The sequence below is a fragment of the Narcine bancroftii genome, chromosome 10 (assembly GCF_036971445.1).
Source record: "Narcine bancroftii isolate sNarBan1 chromosome 10, sNarBan1.hap1, whole genome shotgun sequence".
NCBI lineage: Eukaryota > Metazoa > Chordata > Chondrichthyes > Torpediniformes > Narcinidae > Narcine > Narcine bancroftii.
The window spans coordinates 30,631,040-30,652,447 of NC_091478.1; the positions used below are offsets into that span (position 1 = coordinate 30,631,040).

A 21,408-nucleotide genomic window follows, 5' to 3' on the forward strand; every position below is an offset into this window, starting at 1 on the left:
TTGCACTTTAGCCTTAACCTTGAAAGAAAGATTTTCCTTCCCCAAGAGGATGTGATTGAAATGTTCATTTTTCAGATAATTTTCCAGTAACATCATAGAAACTGCCAAGTTACTTGTTACAGTTGGAACTGTTTTTGCTGCTGGATATTCACTTCACTTTTAATTTAAAATAAAAGTATGTCCATCGAAGGAACAACTGTCATCTCTTTCATTGTACTTTATTAACCTGCAGATGAAAGGGCAGCATCTAAAAGCACTTTTATACAGAGTTACATGTACAGGTAGTATTTTAAGAACATTGGCCTAGAAATTCAGTCATACGTGAAAACATGCACCAAAATGGGTGCTAATCAGGCAAACCACACATGTTATCCTGAGGCTAATTGCAGTATGGATACTTTTGTGGTGCTTTCTCTGGGACAGTTGTAAGGATGGAACTGCCAACAAAACACTATTTTCTGAAGCTTTAAAACACTTAATTATTAAAACTGGCTGATCTCATAATTAAACAGTTGTTATACCTCATAACATCCACAGTTCTTAAAGATACTGCATACTTTCTACACCTCATACATATGAGGATATACTGTACATCTTCCCCTTGAAACAAGGTAGCAAACCATAAATTCTATTTTCATTATCTATTTACAGGTAAAACATTCCCACAACAATGTTCAACTATGTTCAAATGTTCTTAATCTCTGATATCTCAGTCGTGAAGGTGCCTTTGTCAACTCCAAACCCTCCACTCTTCAATTCTGATTGATTTCCTTCTCTTTAGGGTGAATGTCATCTGCTTGCTTTTGGATCTTTGGGTTCTCCTCATCTCTGACCTGTGTACCAATCGCTGCTTTACTGAACCAATCCTATATAATCAAAACCATGATCATCCATCCAAATCAGGTTCTTGGTTGCTATCTTCTTGGGTATCACTTGCATGTACCAACCGATTGACAAGAACTGTTCGCTATCTGTTGAACATTTTCAACATACCTAATCTGGATTCCTGTGTGTTTACGGTGACTCAACAACTCTACCATGGTAATGCTCCATAATATGGAGCGATGAAGCCTCTCATAATGGCCTCAACTGAGACAAGCTTTCTTGGCCTTGAGAATTTGCCATCCCTTAGAGGTCCTCATTTCTTTCCTTCTTTTGAAATTTAGCTGCAACTCTTGTCTCATCAGGTTCTATCTGGGGAATATGCTGATTTATTTGTCCACCTCATGAAGGAAACCATGACATAGTAATTATTGGATAAGAAGTCCAACTGTCCATGAGTCAATGCCAAACAATGTTCAGGTTGGGTACTGTTCACTACTAAAATGACAGATGGGTCAATGTAAAGGCACCGTGCATTTTCATCAGCCTGGTGAGATATTGTGGGCTGCAGTCAGGAAAAAAGAAATTACTTTGGGGATTGAAGAGGTCAGGACTCTCTTTGTGTATTCCAGACCTTGTTCAAGTAGGAAATGACTCAAGAAGGAGGGAGGCTTTTAACTTCTGTCAGAACACTCCTTCACTCTCAGGCAAAAGCTGACTGAGACCAATTCTGTTTCCTTAGCATATACATACACTGGAATATTACAGCAACAATTTTATTTGTACATTGCCCACTTGTCTTCATGCTTAGGCAGATAGTCCATCAAATTTTGTTTCTCTAAACATGGGTGTTATGTAGAACTATGCACAGATGGTTTGCCGGGAAAAAAATAAATTAGGCAAAAATATATTAAAAGCAGCCCTATGTTTAATGATCTCCCACTATTTAAGCCACAATAACAGCCACAGAAAAGACTGCAATGAATTTGAGGGATGAGGAAATAGTGGGCTAACACTATGGATTGGGGGGCTCCAATTTTCTCAAGCTATTAAGAGGTGGGCACTGACCAAGAATCCTGTGATTTCTGTCTGCAACTCAGTAATTATTAAAATGAAGCAGCAGTGGACAGTGAAGAGAGCACTGCTGATGCCAATTCCATTATCCTGACCATCAAAACTGAGGCTGGCAGGTTTTATGTGCAAAATATTGATGCCATAGTATGGAACCTTACAGGTATATCCTAGAATCTATCCATAATTTACAGGAAAACAAGATCCAAATAGATCAACAAAGGGAAATGACTTAATGGTTTCCTTTGATCCATTGATGTATTGAGCTCTGCATCTGACAGTCTCGGTTTTTAGTCATCAGCATGTTTCCACCAGCATTGCTATGTATCCACAACTTAGAGCAATCCTTCTACATAATTCATTGGCAAATAAAACTGTTATCTCTGCCAGTATACTGAGGAAGATCTTCCACTGGCATGAGCCACTCATGGGTGAGGGAAGGGTGGCCAGACACACTGAAGACGTGTGTCTTCATGCTTTCTCCCTCCCCCACAGAATATGTGACCGTCATGGCAAGGATGCAGTAGCTGAAATTTCTGCAGGGAGCTGCCAATAGCAACCATGCAGGTAAAGTTTATGTGTATGGACCAAAGTGATTTTTTTTGTGGATTACCTGACAGTACAGGTATAATATGCACAAGAGTTTGGTATACCAATAAAAGGAACTCTAGCATCTAGGCCTTATAATTTTCAGACAATAGAATTTAAATTAATTGCATTATAATTTTCAGGTTTCTATCTGTCAACTTACTTAATTAACAGAGAGGTTTGTAAAACTATGGGTAGGGCATTCATAGCAAGAGGATTTGAGCACAGGAGTACAGAGATCCTGCTACAGCTGTATAGGGCCTTGGTGAGACCACACCTGGAGTACTGCATGCACCTTATCTGAGGAAGGACATCCTCACCATGGAGGGGGTGCAGAGAAGATTCACTAGACTGATACCAGGGATGGAAGGACTTGCATATGAAGAAAGGGTGGATAGACTAGGCTTGTATTCTCTGTAATTTAGAAGATTGAAGGGGGATCTTATAGAAACATATAAAATTCTTAAGGGTTTAGACAGACTAGACACAGGTAGATTGTTTCCAATGCTGGGAAAAACCAAAACCAGGGGGGTCATAGTTTAAGGATGAGGGGGAAGTTTTTTAGGACTGAGATGAGGAAACATTTCTTCTCTCAGAGGGTGGTAGAGTAGGTTAGACTTGGCCCTTGTGGCTAAGGGGATCAAGGGGTATGGGGAGAAGGCAGGAACCAGGTACTGATCAGCCACGATTAGGCTTGAAGGGCCAAATGGCCTACTCCTGCACCTATTTTTCTATGTTTCTATGACTCATGTTCTCACCTTCTTTCAAAATCCTGAACAAACCATCTGGTCCTAAAAATTTGTCACTCTTTATATGAATTTTATATGTTTCTATAAGATCCTCCTTCAATCTTCTAAATTACAGAGAAATCAAGCCTAGTCTATCCACCCTTTCTTCATATGCAAGTCCTTCCATCCCTGGTATCAGTCTAGTGAATCTTCTCTGGACCACTATATTCTTTGTTATTTTATTTTTTGATTAGATCCTGTCTCTGTTTCAATATTACCTTCCCTGGGATATCCAGCATGTTGTTCTTGACTTCTCTTTTGAATAAAAAACTTTAATTTTTAATATAAATGAAGTTAAATTAATCAAACTTCAATAAATAATCAGTCTTAATAGTGTTGAGAAATGTAATTAAAAGGAATATTTTAAAGTAAAACTTCAAAGCATTGATTTTGAGTTTCTTAATATACAATGGAAATAAATTCAGGTGAAGCAAGTTCACAAATTGAGGACAAATTTTCACCTAGATTGTCAACTGTGAAAGCAAGAAGACTCAATCTTGTCTATGTTTTATCACTGTTAGTGAGCCCTTTGAATGTAGTGGCTCAGCCATTCTCATTTGGGACATTGCAATCAGCCTTATTTTTACCTACCACATTGCTTTCCTCTTGACCCTCTTGAACATAACATTGAAATGTTTCTGCACGCTTTGAAACAATGTGATTTGCATGTTCAGCTCACAAATCCTACACATTCTACCAGGACCAAACCTCTTAAAGGCACAAATGGGTTTAATGTTGAATGACAGATGGATAAATAATAATGGGCTCCATACATCAGCTTGGTGAGGCACTATCAATGGGTAATCCAAGCTGTAGTTGGGTCCACTACAAAGAAAGAAGAATTTACCTTTAAGAATTTGAACAGATTAGGAGAATTCTGGTAGGTTCCAGGTATTGCTTTACTGATGGACTCTGCACTCAGGATGGAATGGAAGCCCGAGGCCAGATTCCGCCTGACAGCAACTTCACCTAGAAATAATTGTTGGTGAAGCCCAGACTTGGTAAAATAGCTTTTATGTGCAATTTGTTCATGAAAAATGTGCATAAATTTATTAACTTTTAGGCCAGCATTACAGGACCAGATGCATTCAAATTTAGCAAAATATATTCACCCCTCCTGGAAGTGATTGGCCCTCCAATATAAAAAAAAACACAACTATACGGCCATACTAACAAACTTTGAACCCCAAAAGTTTTGCTTTATATTTAAGAAGCTGAATGTTAATTTAAATAAACTTATCTAAGTATTTAACAAAGCTACAAAAGGGTGTTTCTTAACCTTTTGTTACAAACAGGAGCAACATCAGTTATTTTCAATTAACTAGAGCTTCACTGACTCTAAAAAAAATTCCAACACCATTTCCTCACTCTTACTGTGATTTCCATAGATGAGCAGGGTAGGATTTTTTTTCTTTCAGAACTTTCATTAAACTTCTTATTTCATCTCATTCCCCTGTAAGATTAAAGGATTGTGTATGGCAGGTATCTCCAAGGTGCAGTCCATCATTAATGATATGAATCATGCAAGAAACTGCCCTGTATTGGAGTGAAAGAGACTAATGTCTCCTGTTTAAAGCAATCCACTATGACAGTAATAGATGAGGAAGATTTTATTGATGTCCCCTCAGTGATAAAAAATGAGGATACTGAATTTGATATAACCCCAGAAGTGGCAATACACACTTGATGACATCAAGTCAGCTTGGGAATAGATCTGGGGAAGAGGGTACATGTTAAGGAATCTACCAAAAAGAATCACCCACAAGGGAAATAACCCACATTCCATTCCCAAAAATGCTGCCAGTCAATCTGCTCTCCACCTGTCTGTATCAAACTTTAATGCAGCTTTAAGGATATCACTGTATCTCATGTATATATTTATAGCTCAGCAGGACATATTTTCAAGATGCAACATAGAGTTGAAAGCTTCTTCTGAGCATTTCAAATATGAAATAATTGCAAGGAAATAGATGTGAATAATATACAGTTCCTCACTGTGGCTTATCCCAGAGATTAGATGCATGTCTGAGAATATGTTCACTCAGTTTACAGTACATTGAAGAATGGAGGAAAGAACCTGAAGCAACTCATTTCCCTCATGTTCACGCTTAGTGTTACTCTTCAGCGATGTCTTGAGCCCATGTCATTATCCTCACATAAGCCGACACACACCACACAAAACTCACAGAGCTTTCTGACTTTATTTGGATGTGTGGAAGCTTTTTAGTGGATAGATACAAATCGATTGAAAAGTATTTGATAATGTCTGTATACCCTAATAATTTAAAGAAAAACAAAGTTTCAGAGAATTTTACATGCAGCATTGCATGTTTTCTGGCCCTGTTGCGAAGGTTTATGGAACCAGCTGTCTTACATCTGTGCTATTTACTTAATTGTAGGTTTGGAACAGCAGCTTGTTAACACAGCCAGTGACCCAGAGCAAGAAAGACCCAAGCAGCATTAATATCCTCCTCATCAAGGCTTGCCAGCTCTGGTTCAGGAATATGCAATTTTAAAAAAAAACAGCACTGCTGAGAGCCAAAGCAAGAGGCTTCCTCACCGAGGGGATAGGATCCTAGTGGTTACCAAGTGAGGCATCTGTAATACAGAAGGAGATCATTGGTTCCTAATGGCTGAACTAGCATTTTGTTCAAACAATCCTGACTAATCCTGCAACTCCAGTCATTCCCTGTGGTCCCATGTCTTCTCATTCCTTAAGCATTCAGTCATTTTTCATTTTAAAAATTCTCTTTACTTTATCATGCATTCCCTATGGTAAAGCATTACATTTTCCAGCAACTGTATCTAAAATAATTTAGCTTCTGCACAAATACTGCCAATGCCAAGTGTTATCAACACCTTTGTTGACTCCATCACTGACTCTATTTTTTAAAATTTATTCACAAAATGCGGACCTTGCTGGCAAGGAGAAATTTCCTCTAATTATCTTCTGCCAAAGTCATTGTCTCCACATTCTGCTGATTGGCAGTCATTCATCCTCTTCTTGGCCACTGTCAGAAGTTTTTCCAAAGTTCTACATGCTTGTGAGCAGAACTAGGGTTCTCCACAAAGGAGCTTACTTTGGCTGCGGTGGCAGTGTCCAGGGTGCTGATGACGTGCCAGAACTTGGTGCCCTCTGAAACAATGCCTCTGATGTGGAACTGTGACTCGGCCAGTTGCAGCCAGTTCCTGGGTTGGTTTGCCCAGTAGGGTGGCAAATGCACGCCCACCTCATTGGTCGCAGCCATTGTGACTGTAGTGGTAGCAGTATCCTGCATCTTTTCCAAATGTTGGAAACGTTGGGGTCACCACTATAGTGTCTGCTACAGCAGCGCTATAGAATAAAGAGCCGTCCATATGATGCAAGGGTGAACCAGTAATCGACTTTATTATTTGAATTCCACACAGGGTGATGTGTGCGCTGGCTTGCGGAAGTGGGATCAGCGCATCACTCTCTGGCCGGTGGTGCACCACCCGGAAGCGGAGAGTTCCCCTGGGCAACACATGGCATCAACCGCAAGCTTCTCCTTGGGAGTGAAGGGGTACTCGCGCCATCTTGAGTCAGCCGATTGGGGAAGCGATTCGGCCCATCTAACCGCACAGTTGCTCGGCCCGCTATGCCATTACCTGGCCAAATCTGGACCTGGATGCAAGCCACTCATGCTGATGCACAGATTTCACCTCAAAGCTGATGTATCCCACCCTCCTAAGTTAACTCCATAATTACTAAATGTTTTTCATTCATCAACATACACACAGAAATGGATATTTAACCAGTCCTCATCACCACAATTGGAATTGGACAGAATGAATTGAGACATGGGCTGAATCCAAGTGGCTGATGTCAATGAGACTAATCAACCTAGGTGACAATAAAAAGAAATGCAAAAGGAGCAATTACCCTGTTAACCGAAACCTGATACCCTAACTTTTAAAATACGCCATTGCTGAGTTGGTAGATGTAAATCTCAAACTGGGTGAGTCGGATTTCTCGTGTTCCCTGTATTTTTACTTTCCTACCTGCTGTTCTCCCTCCTATTTCCATGTTGCACATCTTGCTTGTCTGGAGAGAAAGTGGGACAAGGATAGTGTTAATGAGAAAAGGGGAAAAAAGTTAGAACTGCATACATAAACCATCTGTAAAAGAGCAGATATGGTGGAATACCAGAAGGACTATTTGTAATTAAAGACTCTCATCTATTGTTTCACTCCTTTTGCTGATTATATGATCTTCCCAGTAGTTATTCGATCTTTGTTTCCTCTATAATGTAAAAAGTCTTGGTTGTGCTGGTCCTTCATCCATCAATTCCCTCCTGTTTGTGTTCGAGAATAGACAAGGTGTCTCAATGAGTTTTGCATGATATGCTAGGGTGATATCGTTACAGTTCAACAGCTGAGAATATGCACAAGCTGATGTGGGTATGAGGTTTCTGACAAAAGGTTTGGCACCTAAAATTCTCCTCCCTCTGGCTTTATTTCTCAATTCAAGATTAATTTTTGTAGGTTAATATTTGGTCAGGTAATAGCTGTAAACTGTTCAATAGATATAATGGTCTTAGAATATCTCTTGACTAATCTTCCTTTATTTCAAGCATGAAGAACTTATTTGGAAAAATGTTCTATTCAGCACAGAAGATGAGTTAAGCTTGATTCAGTACTGTACAGCATTACATTAAGAATCAACCTTTTGGAACTTTGATGGGCAAACACACACATATCCTTAGGTAAACATTACAACCATCACTCAGATTAGACATGCAGTTAGTGAATTGTTCCATATTTAATTAAAATGTCAACAAATCTCATGCATGCAAACTGCCTGCATAAAGTCTAGTCTGCACTCCTATGCCCATAGATTAAAATAGTTTTGAACAATGCAAATCTTAACCAAAAATTTAGATCCTGAAGGTGAAGTGCAAAATTATTTGAGGAATTAAATTATGTTCAGTGATGATCAGATTACTTTATGTTTCCAAATGTTATCAACATATGTAAATATTTACATACATATATATTTATAGGTTTTATACTAATATTTGGTACATATCTGTGGAATAAAAGTTATCCTTGGGGGGGGGGTCCGTGAAAATTAATAAAATTATTGCAGCATAATTGCAATTTTTCTTATGCATTATGATTGGGGTGGAAGGATTATTGGTGGAAAAGGTGCTGTTTGATTGGAGTGGGGGTTGATTCTGCCGATTTCCAAAAATAACTAAGAAATTAACAAAAACTAAGTTGCATTGGAGCCCCATTTGTTCCAGAAGATTACTTCTTATCTTTTAAGAAGTGTAGTCTTGTGATCCCTTTGACATTTTAATAAACAACGGCTATGTACTGTGACAGGTTAAAGTGGATAGTCAGATATAAAGAGACTAAAAAACTGAGCGAAAGTAGATGCTACCAATACAGAAAAAAATGTGGTAAAATTAAATATGTTTTAAATGGTGAGAAAATGAAGGATGCGTGTTCAGAGGGACATGGGTACACAAATCATTTAAATTTAATGTGTATAGACAGCAAATAATTAGAAAGACAAAGTGCGCTAGCCTTCATTCCAAGAGGATTTAAATATAGTAGTTTTTTTCTGAAACTATACAGAGCTCTAATGAAACTGTCTCAAGAATAATGTGTAAAATCTAGACTCATACCAAAGGAATAATATACTTGGGATAGAGGGAGGGCAGTTAAGTTTCACCAGATTGATTCCTTTCAGGAGAGCCTATACTCCTGAGTTCCGAAGAATGAGAAGTGATTGCATTGAAACAAACAAATTCTTGTCAAGGTAGATGCAGAGATGATTTATTCTGTGGTCTGAGATGCTTAGCATCAGAGAAGAACTGTCTGAAAATAAGGGGTTGACCACTTAGGACAGAGATGAAAATAAATGAACCTTTGAATTTTTTTAACCCAAATTTCTTTTCTCTCTTTCTGAGTGATCATGAGGCAGTTGATAGATTTTTGAATATTAAAGGAATTAAATGATAAATGCATGAAATTGCCAAGATACAATATCAACGTGAGCTCATTGAATGGGATTACAAGGCCCATTCCTGCTTCTGATTTCTTATGTTCACCATAACTCAGTTTGGTTTTGCCATGACTATGCAACTGGATCTCGTCATCTCTCATGGCTTCAAGGTAACATATGACTACATATAGCCTTAAGAAGCTCAAGTACGAAAGAAATCAGTGGGCATCAAGAGGAAACACTTCAATTTAATTCACTCCACCTGATATCAAGAAACATCTGAGAGCACTATATAGAGCAATGATGCTGGAACAATCTTGCTATAGCACCGAAGACTTGCCCAGCTGTTCCAGTAGAATTACAACATCAGCATCCTCAGGGTATTAAGGAAAAAATCGCCCAACAATGCCCTTTTGTCCACAAAAAGGAAAATCCGATCTGACCAATTGCTATCCAATCAGTCTCCTCAAGAACACATGACCTTAATAAAGCAGGAGCAAGAATAGACTACTCAACATGATTGTAACAGCTCTACCCCAAACGTCATGTCCTCTTTTGCTCCAGTTTCCCATAGAACATGATTCCCCAAATCTTTCAAAAATGTATCTACCTTCACCTTAAATATTTCCAATGATCCAGCTTCTACAACTCTATGGAGTGGAGAATTCCAGATTCACCACTCACTGTGAGAAGAAATTTTTATGTACCTTATTTAAGTGAATGAACCATTATCATGAAAATATAGCCCCTCGTTTCTTCCATTAGTGAAATTCTAACCTGTCATGCCCTCTTGGGATCGCATGTTTCACTCAGATCAACCTTCATTCTTTTAAACTCGATAGACATGGAACATGTGATCAACAATAATGTGCACTTTCTCATCTGTAACTTGCTATCTGAAGTCTAGTTCAGGTTTTGCCAGGACCAAGCCACTTCACAACTCATCCTAACATCAAGGCAACATTTGACTAAGAATGGAATAACAGTGGCCTGCAAAACTGAAATCAGTGGGCTTGAAAAAATAAACACTCCAGAGTCATCAGTCGTCTCAGAGTATCCAAGGATAACACTGGAGGAGTTCATAAAACAATCTCCTGGGCCCAGCCATCATTAGTAGTTTCATAAATGATCATCCTTTGACAGCAAGGTCAGAAATGAGGATATTTACTGATGATTGCCCCTTGTTCAATTCTAAGTCCCAGGAAATAAAGCAAAACCTAGACAACATTCAGGCATGAGCTGATGAGTTTCAGGCTTCCCTCACACCATTCCTGGAACTCATTACTCTCTGGAACGATCAAGAAGGGAGCACATTGCCGCTTTCTCAAGGGTAATTTGAATTGGACATAAATGACACTTTTTACTAGTATCACACGTGATGTAGGAAAAAAAATTTAAAAACAAGATCATTAAACCTTTTGTAATATTCTATCAACATCGGACTGCACTTGCTGCGTAACCTACTGCCAGTGTAGCCTATCTTTGGAGCAGGGCAGCTAGACCTAAATATACTTCTCTCATCAAATTCAGTGGAAGGAAATACCTGATGAATTAAGGAACGAGTGCAAATCAGTTTAAATTTCTGCCTGTCTAGAAAGGAATGCTTTAATTTGAATTACTACAGAATAAAGGATATCAGAATTTGAAGTCTTTGTGAAGAAAACTTTCCTCAATATTTTCAGTTTCTTTTCATAAGAACTATCTGTTAGATTAAGAAGTTTGATCCAGCAAACCTCTGAGCAAATGGCATAAATTTTGAAGAAACAAAGAAATTTGCATGGAGTTACTGACAAAATCCTTTGGCCGTGGACACGTTCTACACAGCAATAGATTCAGAACATAATCCAGATATTTAAAATGAGCTCAGATCAGACCTCGGCAGTTTCGCTCAATAGCTTAATCACATTTGGAAGGGAAAGGAAATCTTTCAGAGGTATTCAGAGGAACTTAATAAAAGAAGAGTTACAGTATTGTTTAGTGACAAATACCCTATTGTGAATAAAAAGGGGAAACTCAAGGTTTCGTCTGCAGACTTCAGCGTTTCATGAAACTCAAGGTTGGTTGGGCCTCCAGAAAATTATCGACAAGCATTTTAATTTATCAATACTACAATCCACAATGTTACGAGCCCAGAGGATCCCAAAACCCAGCAGCAATAGATATTCACCAAGACAAATGGTTACTTAAACAAAAGTTGCTTTTAATTTTCTTTAAACATAAAACAGGATCAAACTTTAACTTATCGCTATTAACTTAACTAACCTAAAAAAACCCTTCTAATTCTAAGCGCTCATGTATGTAATGTCTGTACAAGTTCAGAAAAGTTCTTTGATTCACAGTCCAATCTCACTTCTCATTAATCCAAGATCACTGGTTGCAGGCAATTCTTATACTGTGCACAGAATTCAACATTTATGAAGTTCACCAACTTTGGTGTTTGAAAGGTAAATGGTACTGCTCAGGAAGGTTCTTGTCGGTTTTCAGAGAGATTTGTTGTTTCTGGACATGAACTGATCCCTTTATATCAGCTACATCAATGTCTTGCCGAACAAACGCCCCATCAGGGTTTTCCAGATGATAACCTCTTTCTTTCAGGTCACTATAGAGTTCCTTTTATTTCATGTGAAACATTAGGCAGCCAGTCCTCTCCTCTTGTATGGACCACAAGGGCTTTGACCAGGCTGAACTAAGCACTCACAACCCATCTTCAAAATGGGGGTTTTCCCCAAGCTTTCCAGCTTGTCCTGTTCCAATCCCAGCTGCTGACTGTAAAACTGCAGAACTGAATTCCCTCTCTCTCAGAGAAAAGCCTGTTTTACTCTCTGCTTGCAAAATGACATGACCCTCTTAGAACAGCAAACTCCACTCAGACAGACTGCTACTCCGAGGAGCTCTTTCATCTGTTGCTTTTCAAAAGAACATTCCATTAGTGAAGTCCCTTGGGCGCTCTCCAAAGCTTTTGCAAAGGCCTTCGGAGCCAGCCAGTCTAGCTTGAGCAGAGCTCCAGTATTTGAAATGAGATCTGCTTTGAAGTGTTTGTATGTGACCTACACTAAAAAACTCTGCCACTCTTTATCTCCCCAAATAATATCTATATACAATATAAAACACAACATATTCTGTCACAACAAGTAATCAAGATGAATCTGTTAAATAAAATAGGAAATTGTGAAGCCTAATCTCAGACTAAGGAGAAATTGATTGGAGACTTAGTGACAGTAAACAAACTGAACCAAACTTAGATGTGGAGAGAGGATAGAGGTTGCAAATAACATTTCGCAGAATAGTTCAAATTGGTTTCAATTGGAAAGAAAAAAAAAGCAACTTACTACAATTCTCTATAAAATTCATTATAGCATTTGGGACTAAATATTATATATTGGGAAGGTATGAGCAATCGACAAGAAATCAGCACACTGAAGTTTCCACACCATTATTAATTAACATGGCATACCAATGCAAGAACAAATAATATTTTTGGACAATATTATAATATTCCAAAAAATTAAAATTGGCTTTGCAAAATACCAATTAATAAATATGAAGGAAATACAGTTCAACTCCGATTATCCAAAATGGTCAGGACCGGGCTGATTTCGTATAAACATTTTTTTTGGAGAACTGGACATTTTTTTAAAAACAGCCAGTAGCAAAACCAAATCACCTGTAACACTGTTTAAACAACAAGGTAAGGATTTTTAAACATTAAAATAATGTTTAATTCTCACCAAAAAAAAAATGCTGGCCCCCGTCAATCATCAATACTTCCCCACCAAGGCCCCATTCTTGCCAGGAGCCAGAGATCTAGCTGCTGCCAGCGCCAGGAGCCTGAGGTCCCCATCAGTTCGGCTCCAAAAAATTTCAGATAAATGAGGATTTTTGATTTTGGAGAATCTGATTTCGGATAATTGGAGTTGTACTGTAATAAGCAAGAGACCGATGGGGCGCATTCAAACCTTGATCCATTTGCTAATAACGTCCTGGTGTCCCACTCACTCGGGTAAGAAGTGCCTGGTATTAAATGAATGTGGTCAGCTTGAAAGACAGGAAAGACCTATACAAGGTCATCAGCTTTAACATTGTCCTCAGCTAGGGTGGTAAATTCATTTTAAAATTCTGAGCACAACATGTCCAAGGACAAGGAGGACAGGGAAAGATATTAACTTGGCATTGTTTGAAACTTGATGCACCAATGCCTCTCCTCCTCCCATCTCTATAATTAAGCAGTTAACTACATCCTATAGTAGTCATATGATTTGTTATCATTGATTTTCCACACCCCCCCCCCCCCCCATTTACTGTAGGCTCCAAATAGATGGATAAAGGCTATTTAGAAAAAAAAATTATCATACATTTTGGAGAGTTGATTTGGATATAATACAATCCTATTTGAAAAATACTTCCAAGCTTACAAATCTTGAGTATATTCCGAGTTCATTTAACAACATTGTGTGGGTTTTTGAGACTGAACATCAGCATAACATAATTCGCAGTTTCATCCAATGGCCAGTGCCCAGGACTGGAGGATCTACAGTATGAGATTCATAAATGGGTACACAAAAAATTGGCATCTCTCTTGTCAAACATACATGCATTTTTACCTGTACGCGGACACAATGGCAAAGTTTTCAAACATTTTTTTTTAAGTTGTGCACAATTATAACTCAGTTGAAATCTCCATAATACATATCTATTTAAACAAAAAACGCCACCTGCAATGTTTCATTTTACCTTCTTTTTGTCATATAGACCATGGTTGTCCAGCCACATTTTTTTCTCTTGGTTGGCATATCTTCTTAAGTCACGTTCAAATTGCTATGCAGCAACAAAATAAAACAAAGAGTCATATTAGCCTCTCTCAAAACAGTTGGAATCTTGAGTGAACAAAGAGAAGCTGGGGACCCAGCAGATTAGGCACCATCCACAGACAGTCAAAATCAAGCCCATGCCAACAAGTACTCCAATTAACCTACAATCCCTGTATGATGTGAAAGGTGGGTGGAAACTGGAGCACCTGGAGGAATCCCATGCAGAGAATGTCAAACTCCTTTGCGATGGTACATCACCGGCCTACTGCAGGGGGCAATCTCTGTACCTGCAGGAGTGTAAGGGGACAGAACAACACCTGGACGGCTGTCAATCAGTCACCTTGAATGGATCAAGCCCCACCCAGTCGGGGGTCAATCACCCTCCGGGATATAAGCCTGCGCCGGCCTCCCGAGGCCTCACTCAGAGTTGCTGCAGCCACAGCCAGCCTGGTTCTGTGGAAGTCTTTGTGGATTAAAGTCTGTTGTACAGTCTTTATCTTTGTGTGTGTCTGATTCTGGCTAACAGTGCACCACATCCTTACTGACAGTGATGGATTCAAAGCTGGGTCACTGACACTGTAACAGCATTGCACTAATCGCTATACACTAACTGTGCCGCTCTGCTGATGGTCTTTCTATCTATGGACGCTATCTGCTCTGCCGAGTCCCTCAAGTCTCCCTTTCTTTGCTTAAGTCAATGCACTTTCTTGGGAACACATTGTTTTTAGGTTTATAAAAGCACCTTACTACTGATTGAGCAGCAACAAATTCACTAATGTACTAACTTGTTAACCATCCTGATTGGATGTGACAAGGCACAGGAGGTAATAATTTGAAATTTGTAGACATAATACAGGTTTTTGTCTCCGCTCCATCCTCAACATCCATTGGAGCGCTTTCATCCCTAACGTCGAAGTACTCGAGATGGCAGAGGTCGACAGCATCGAGTCCACGCTGCTGAAGATCCAGCTGCGCTGGGTGGGTCACGTCTCCAGAATGGAGGACCATCGCCTTCCCAAGATCGTGTTATATGGCGAGCTCTCCACTGGCCACCGTGACAGAGGTGCACCAAAGAAAAGGTACAAGGACTGCCTAAAGAAATCTCTTGGTGCCTGCCACATTGACCACCGCCAGTGGGCTGATATCACCTCAAACCGTGCATCTTGGCGCCTCACAGTTTGGCGGGCAGCAACCTCCTTTGAAGAGGACCGCAGAGCCCACCTCACTGACAAAAGGCAAAGGAGGAAAAACCCAACACCCAACCCCAACCAACCAATTTTCCCCTGCAGCCGCTGCAACCGTGTCTGCCTGTCCCGCATCGGACTTGTCAGCCACAAACGAGCCTGCAGCTGACGTGGACTTTTTATCCCCTCCATAAATCTTCGTCCGCGAAGCCAAGACAAAGAAAGACTACTGATCAGTAATAAACTTAAGAGGCAAGTTCTTTTCAAAAATATACCATTGAAACCTTTCATTTTGCTGGATGGGTCTGTCAGTTTTATTTCATTGTGATATACATCTTCCCAAACAAGCCGAAACTAATTTGCCTGCAACTTATTGTATAAAGTGCCCTTTGAATATATCAATACTGGTACCTTGATGATAATAACTATTGTATATTCAACATTTAACCCATGTCATTTGGAGTTGAATCACCATCAGATGAATAATTATTGTAAACCAGCATGTAAAATATTCTTCAGCATGAAGAATAATAATTATTGTTTTATACAGAAAGCCCTGGAGGCCTAAATTGGATAGCTCCCGAAAATGGGTAGAGAGAGTTCAATGCATAATTAACCCTATTGCAGCCTGATTTCTCTGCGAACTGCCCAACTGCATAATTTCACCATGCAGTTAATTTTACAATGCTGTTGAAATGCCTGCGAGCCTTGGCCAGGAGCTTCGGATTGTGAGTCATTTCCACCATGGTTACCCTGTTGTACTTAAAGGCAGTTTGCAGCTGTTAAAAAGGAGTTGCATTGTGGTGGCAGTCAGCAGTAAAGGTCATTGCTGAAGTCATTCTGATACGAAACAGAATGGAAACTTTTCCGATGCTACAGAGGCACTTTGGTGAAGCTACCATACTTTTATCACTGACTGATAAAAGATGATGCCCTTGCATTGTTTTAACGGTAGTCTTCTCTATACCCTGCTCAGTATGTCCATGATATTACATCCTGCACTCTTTGACTTACTGTAACACTACATCCTCCACTTTTGTTTATTTACTTTGTGAGTTTATTTATTACTAGTAGATTTATTAGTGAATAATTAATAAATTTTATTACTAGATTTAGGACAGAGATGAGGAGGAACTGCTTTTCACAGAGGGTCGTGAATCTGTGGATGAAGCAGTGGAGGCGACTTCGGTAAATATATAGGGGCTCCTCAACTTACGACAGAGTTGGTTCTGGCAAACCCATCATATGTCGAAAAAAATCGTAAGCTGAAAAAGAATTCCACACCTACCATTTTTAATTAAATTTTGAATACCTTTATTCCACACTACAAAAAAAAAACAAATTAATTGCTGGAGACCCTGCCAGTGTGTGTTTGAGTCAGCATCGCAACAGAGCATGCTGTACGATACATTCGCGCAATGCTGCCGTCGCCGAGCATCACGAGAGAGTAGAATACTGCATATCGCAAGCACGGGAACAGATTGGAATTCAAAATTATGGATTCTAACCACTTTAACTTTTAAAAATCGTAAGTCGAACCATTGTGAGTAGAGGAGCACCTGCATTTAAGACAGTTGGATGGATTTCTACATAGTAGGGAATTAAGGGATATGGGGAAAAGGCAAGTAGTTGGAGATGAGCCTACCATCAGATCAGCCATGAATGGCGGACCAGGCTCGATGGGCCAGATGGCCAACTCCTGCTTCTATTTCTTATGTTCATATGTTCTTATATTACCATCTACTGAATGAGATGATTTGTCTGAATAACATACTAAACAAAGTTTATTTTACTGTATCTCAGTACACGAGGCAATAAACAATCAATTCAATTTTTAGGAAACCAAGAGGCCCCTCCGGATAAACTCTGCTGAGAAGAAGAACACAGATAGCTGTGAGTGCTATTGACAGGTCAAGACCTGAGGATACAGATAAAGTGCTCCAGGAAGTGTAATGACCTCACATGACTTGTCAAGGTCAGTGATGGACGCTTCTCATGCTATAGCCTCAGATATTGTTCACTGCTCCAACAATAACACATTGTTCAGTTCACGACAAAGGGAATCAAGGTGACTGGTGCAAGTCAGTACAAGTGGCAGATGAGCTGAAACTTGTGCTTATGCATTGGCCATGGTGTAGAGTCCTGGCTGTGCTATCTGGGGAGACAATATAATCCAGTTGCCTGCTACATATGGTCGCCAGCCAGGCAGTGAAGGAACAGGTTCCCTGTTGATGATGGTACAATTCCAAGTTCATAGACATCCACTAAGAAAAGCAAATGCAATCTGTTAGAGCCTGCACTGGAGAAGACCTGCTGTCCTTGTAAAACCATATCTGCTCTGCACTTGCTAAATTCTGGCATGGAAGAATGACATGTGGATTGCTCTCTTTAAATAGAGAACTTTGGTTCACCCCTCCCCCTCCTCACAACGCAACAATCTATATAAGCCCTTTTCACAGTTGCAAGTGATCCCAGGAATTAACTGCCAGTTGGCCTTTCAAGGGCCAAGTGTGAAAGCAAAAGCAGCTCAACGCCAGCGTCAGATGACATCATCTCACAAGTACGTGAGATTGTGATTGACGGCCTCTACTCCTAGTACAATCCCCGGCATCTGCAGACGCCGGCATTGCAATCAGGCAAGTGTGAAATGGGTAATTGCATTGTGGGATTGAAATGACCCAAGTTTTTGTGTGAGTGCAGGAAGAAGATCAAAATGAAGGTATAAACTTTGCCACGGGAAAGTCTCAGTGGGAGAGTGAGGGGAGAGAGAGAGAGGAAATAAATAGCAATAGTGAACAATTTTTAAACAGCTTGGGGAAAATAGCAATGGTGAACCTGATTTCCCAGAATGCCATGCAGCAGAGAAATCCCTCTATGAATGCTCCATGCATGCAGTCAGGCATAAAGCCCTTTATCTGCTGCATGGCATTTTGGGAGGGCAGGTCCACCATCGCTTTTTCCCATGGTATTTATAAATTGTACGCGACAGTGCTACCAACTTTCCCACACGATATAAATTGTGCACTGGAGCGCTACCAACTTTCCTACCCTGTTTAAAAATTGTCTGGTATTGCTATTTATTGCTCGCACTTTCCCATGGTCCCTTATAAAGGTTTATATAGGTCGGTACAACAACAACAGGAGCTGAAGGGCTCACACTGTGTTGTACATAAAGCTTAAGTATGTTTTAATTATGAATTATTAATTTTGTTCAAACATAAGATCATAATACATTGATCAGGATTTAGGGCAGGTTCACCATCACTCGATGCATCATGACATTACCATTAGAAGGTAGAACAGTCCTAACCCTAGGGATGGCTCCTTGCAAGTGTGAAAGCATGCAGTGTCCCAGTTAGGAGTGGTCAAGTGGAAAAAGCCAAACCCCCATTCCTATTTTACTATAAGGACTTTACTATAAGCCTCTTCCAGCTGGATGTCATAAATTTAAAGAATATTTGAAATGTTTGTCGCATTGCAGCTACATCCAGTAGAAATCAGTCAGTACCGGGAATTACTTGTAAAAAAATTATTAACCTTTTATCAAATACTGTTGGATTACCCAAGTGTTCAATAGTGTAAGGTTAAGAAAGGACATTTGCTGGAGCATTGTAAAAGGGCAGTGCTGACATTAAATCTGTGTTTTACAGTAATTGATCTTACGGACTCCTTATTGTGCATCGATCTATAAAGTGTTAACTGCATGAACATTGATTAATTGTGCCACTCTTGTCACAAACTGCACACCATTTTGGAACAAAAGATTTACTGGTACCTGCAGCACCCAACAAATATGGGACATGTTACCAAATTTACACCACTGTTTCATTTAATGGCTGTTACACTTGAAAACATAATTAAAATAATTGGGTTACTAACTTCACTGAATAATAGAGATGTGAATCATTTGGAAATGGTGTCATTTCACTTGTTTCCTTGATGAAAGTAGAATGTTTAATGATTTTTTTTTCTCTTCATAGATTGCTGCAATATATTAATTATAAATTCAGCTAAAACTAGTTAAGATTCAAAAAAACAATGTTACTGTATTGATGGATTTTTGGATGAAATTCTTGGATCAAGTAGAAAGTATATCCTTCAAAAGTTCTGCGGCAATTACAAGTTCAAACTCCAGCAGATGCTACAGATAAGTTAGCCAAACAACAGGGCTCAACACAACTGGAACAAGAACAGATGTCTCATTAAATCAATACAAGTGCTTACTCGAAAAACAAAGTCTTGGGAAATATGGGTTCATCAGCAAAAGGACAAGTGACTGATTTCAACCATGCAAAGAAATGCTGCAATAACCCTACTTCAAAAATTGGCAATTAACTCCCCATTTTAACTTTGGAAAATAACATCAACAGACTTGAATGAATGAGAGTTCAGTGGTACAGGGAACAGTGTAGGAAGCTTTGCAGCAGTGAATTATGAGCAATCTTTCGAACTGTCACCAAATGTCAACTAAACTACTTTGTGTTCGCCTCCCCCCCACCCCCCCCCCCCCCCCACCCAATGTAGATGTTGCTCAAGTGCTAGCTGATTCTTGCAGCAGCCCTGTGGTGACAAATTACAGAAAAGTAATTCTACCGTCATTCCTTACTTTAGTAGAAATCTACTTCAGTAAATCCTTGTGACTTTTGACCACACTGAGTCATATTTTCCATCAGTGCCTGCGTTTTGAGGGGTAGTCAGCTACCCATGGAAAAAGGTCCTAATCTCTAATTATGCCAGTCATTGCAAATTGCTTAATTTTTCCTTTGTGCATATATGGTTAGCAGTCACATGTAATCAATGTAGTTTACAAGGTGAAATCAAGCGGGCAATAGCACAGTCAACTTTGATTGCTGACCTAGTTCCCACAATGCTGAAGAGAAATTTGTCTAATTTTTTTTGCACTACCAATAAATAGAAATTCTTCATGCTCACATGAAAAAGAATCTCAGAGCTGTATGTATGACAATAAATCTGAACTTTCACTTTGCCTTGATTAATTTAACTGCCTTTTGGCTTGTTTTAGGAGGGAGTGAACTATTCAGTAAGGGTGGATAGTCATTTACATTAGGATCGCATCAATGGGAAATAAAATTGATCAGAAATATGAAAAAGAATGTCTGCAAGCAGTTTCCAGTAATTATGGAAACACAAGATCTACAGACGTTGAAATCTTGAGCAAATAATGAGAAACTGAGAGACTCAGTGGGTCAGGCAGTATTCATGGAGTGAAATACACTGTCAACATTTCAGATCGGGATTCCTGACTAGGTCCTGACCCAAAATGTTGATTGTTGTGGCCAGCTCAGCTGAAATGTGGAAGTAGTCCACTTTCTAAAACCCTGTGCCTCCTGATCCTATGCGCCAGGCAGAGTTAGTGAAAGTGATTGTCAATGGGGATGTTGCAGCTAAACACTGCAACAGAATTTATTGCGCTTTAAAATTCAATTTTAATTCTATTTTCTTGCTGAAGCATCAGGTGACACATGTAGAGTTTCTATCAGCACTGATCCACATGATGTTTTAGTGTTTGCAATATAACATCAATTTGAAACTTCTCTTTCATTCCTTGAACTTACTTAACCATTTAAATGTGTGACTGGAAATCCTGGATTACTTGATTCATTCTGTCCAATGAGGTTTTCACTCTCCCCCCCCCCCTCCCCCCAACAGTTTTCATCAAAAACACAAATGACATGTTATTTGTGACAGAGAATATCTCCATCTTCTTGACTATCTCACAAACCATGCTCTTCTGATGCCTCTCCACTGTCACCTGCTACACTCACTTGCAAGTACAGAGAACCTGAAACTAAAACAAAAATGGAGAGAATACTAACTTAGCAGGTAAGGCAGAATCTGTAGAGAGTGGGGTAGTAGGTTAATGGCCCTCATCAGAGCAAATCTAATGAGTTCTAATGATGAAAATTCTAATTTTCTCTTCACAAATTATTGCACTTTCTGTCCATTTGCATTCATTCAATCATTGCCGGGGAATCACATCCTTCCCACTTCTGCAATCTCCCTCACCAGGATGACAGCTTGGTGCTATCCTAGTTCTTATCCATAAGCCGCAGCAAAATATAAGCCCAGAGCATCAGTCTCCACATGTAGACTGACAACACACAGCTCTGCAATCATCAATGCCACTTTGACCCCTCAACCATCTAAGCAGATTT

General features: G+C 39.5%; 1 protein-coding gene and 1 long non-coding RNA gene across 35 annotated transcripts in view; one reads left to right on the top strand and one right to left on the bottom strand.

Moving 5' to 3' along the window:
* Positions 1-21,408, top strand: part of LOC138744395 (uncharacterized) — a 461,764-nt gene that overhangs the window by 420,849 nt on the left and 19,507 nt on the right. For 27 of the 32 annotated variants that reach the window (XR_011345500.1, XR_011345502.1, XR_011345485.1 and 24 more), the window contains 2 exons: positions 17,071-17,207; positions 19,213-20,214. This is a non-coding gene — a long non-coding RNA (uncharacterized lncRNA). Of the gene's footprint in view, positions 1-2,388; positions 2,461-5,668; positions 6,139-6,677; positions 8,342-17,070; positions 17,208-19,212; positions 20,215-21,408 lie in introns of those variants that run through there. The other 5 variants (XR_011345475.1, XR_011345482.1, XR_011345476.1 and 2 more) reach the window with 5 other exon arrangements.
* LOC138744389 (DNA nucleotidylexotransferase-like) overlaps positions 1-21,408 on the bottom strand; it is a 301,609-nt gene that overhangs the window by 64,914 nt on the left and 215,287 nt on the right. For 2 of the 3 annotated variants that reach the window (XM_069900499.1, XM_069900498.1), the window contains exon 10: positions 13,972-14,055. In XM_069900499.1, coding sequence (XP_069756600.1) covers positions 13,972-14,055 — 84 coding nt within the window. Of the gene's footprint in view, positions 1-7,289; positions 7,333-13,971; positions 14,056-21,408 lie in introns of all 3 variants that reach the window. The other variant, XM_069900500.1, reaches the window with a different exon arrangement.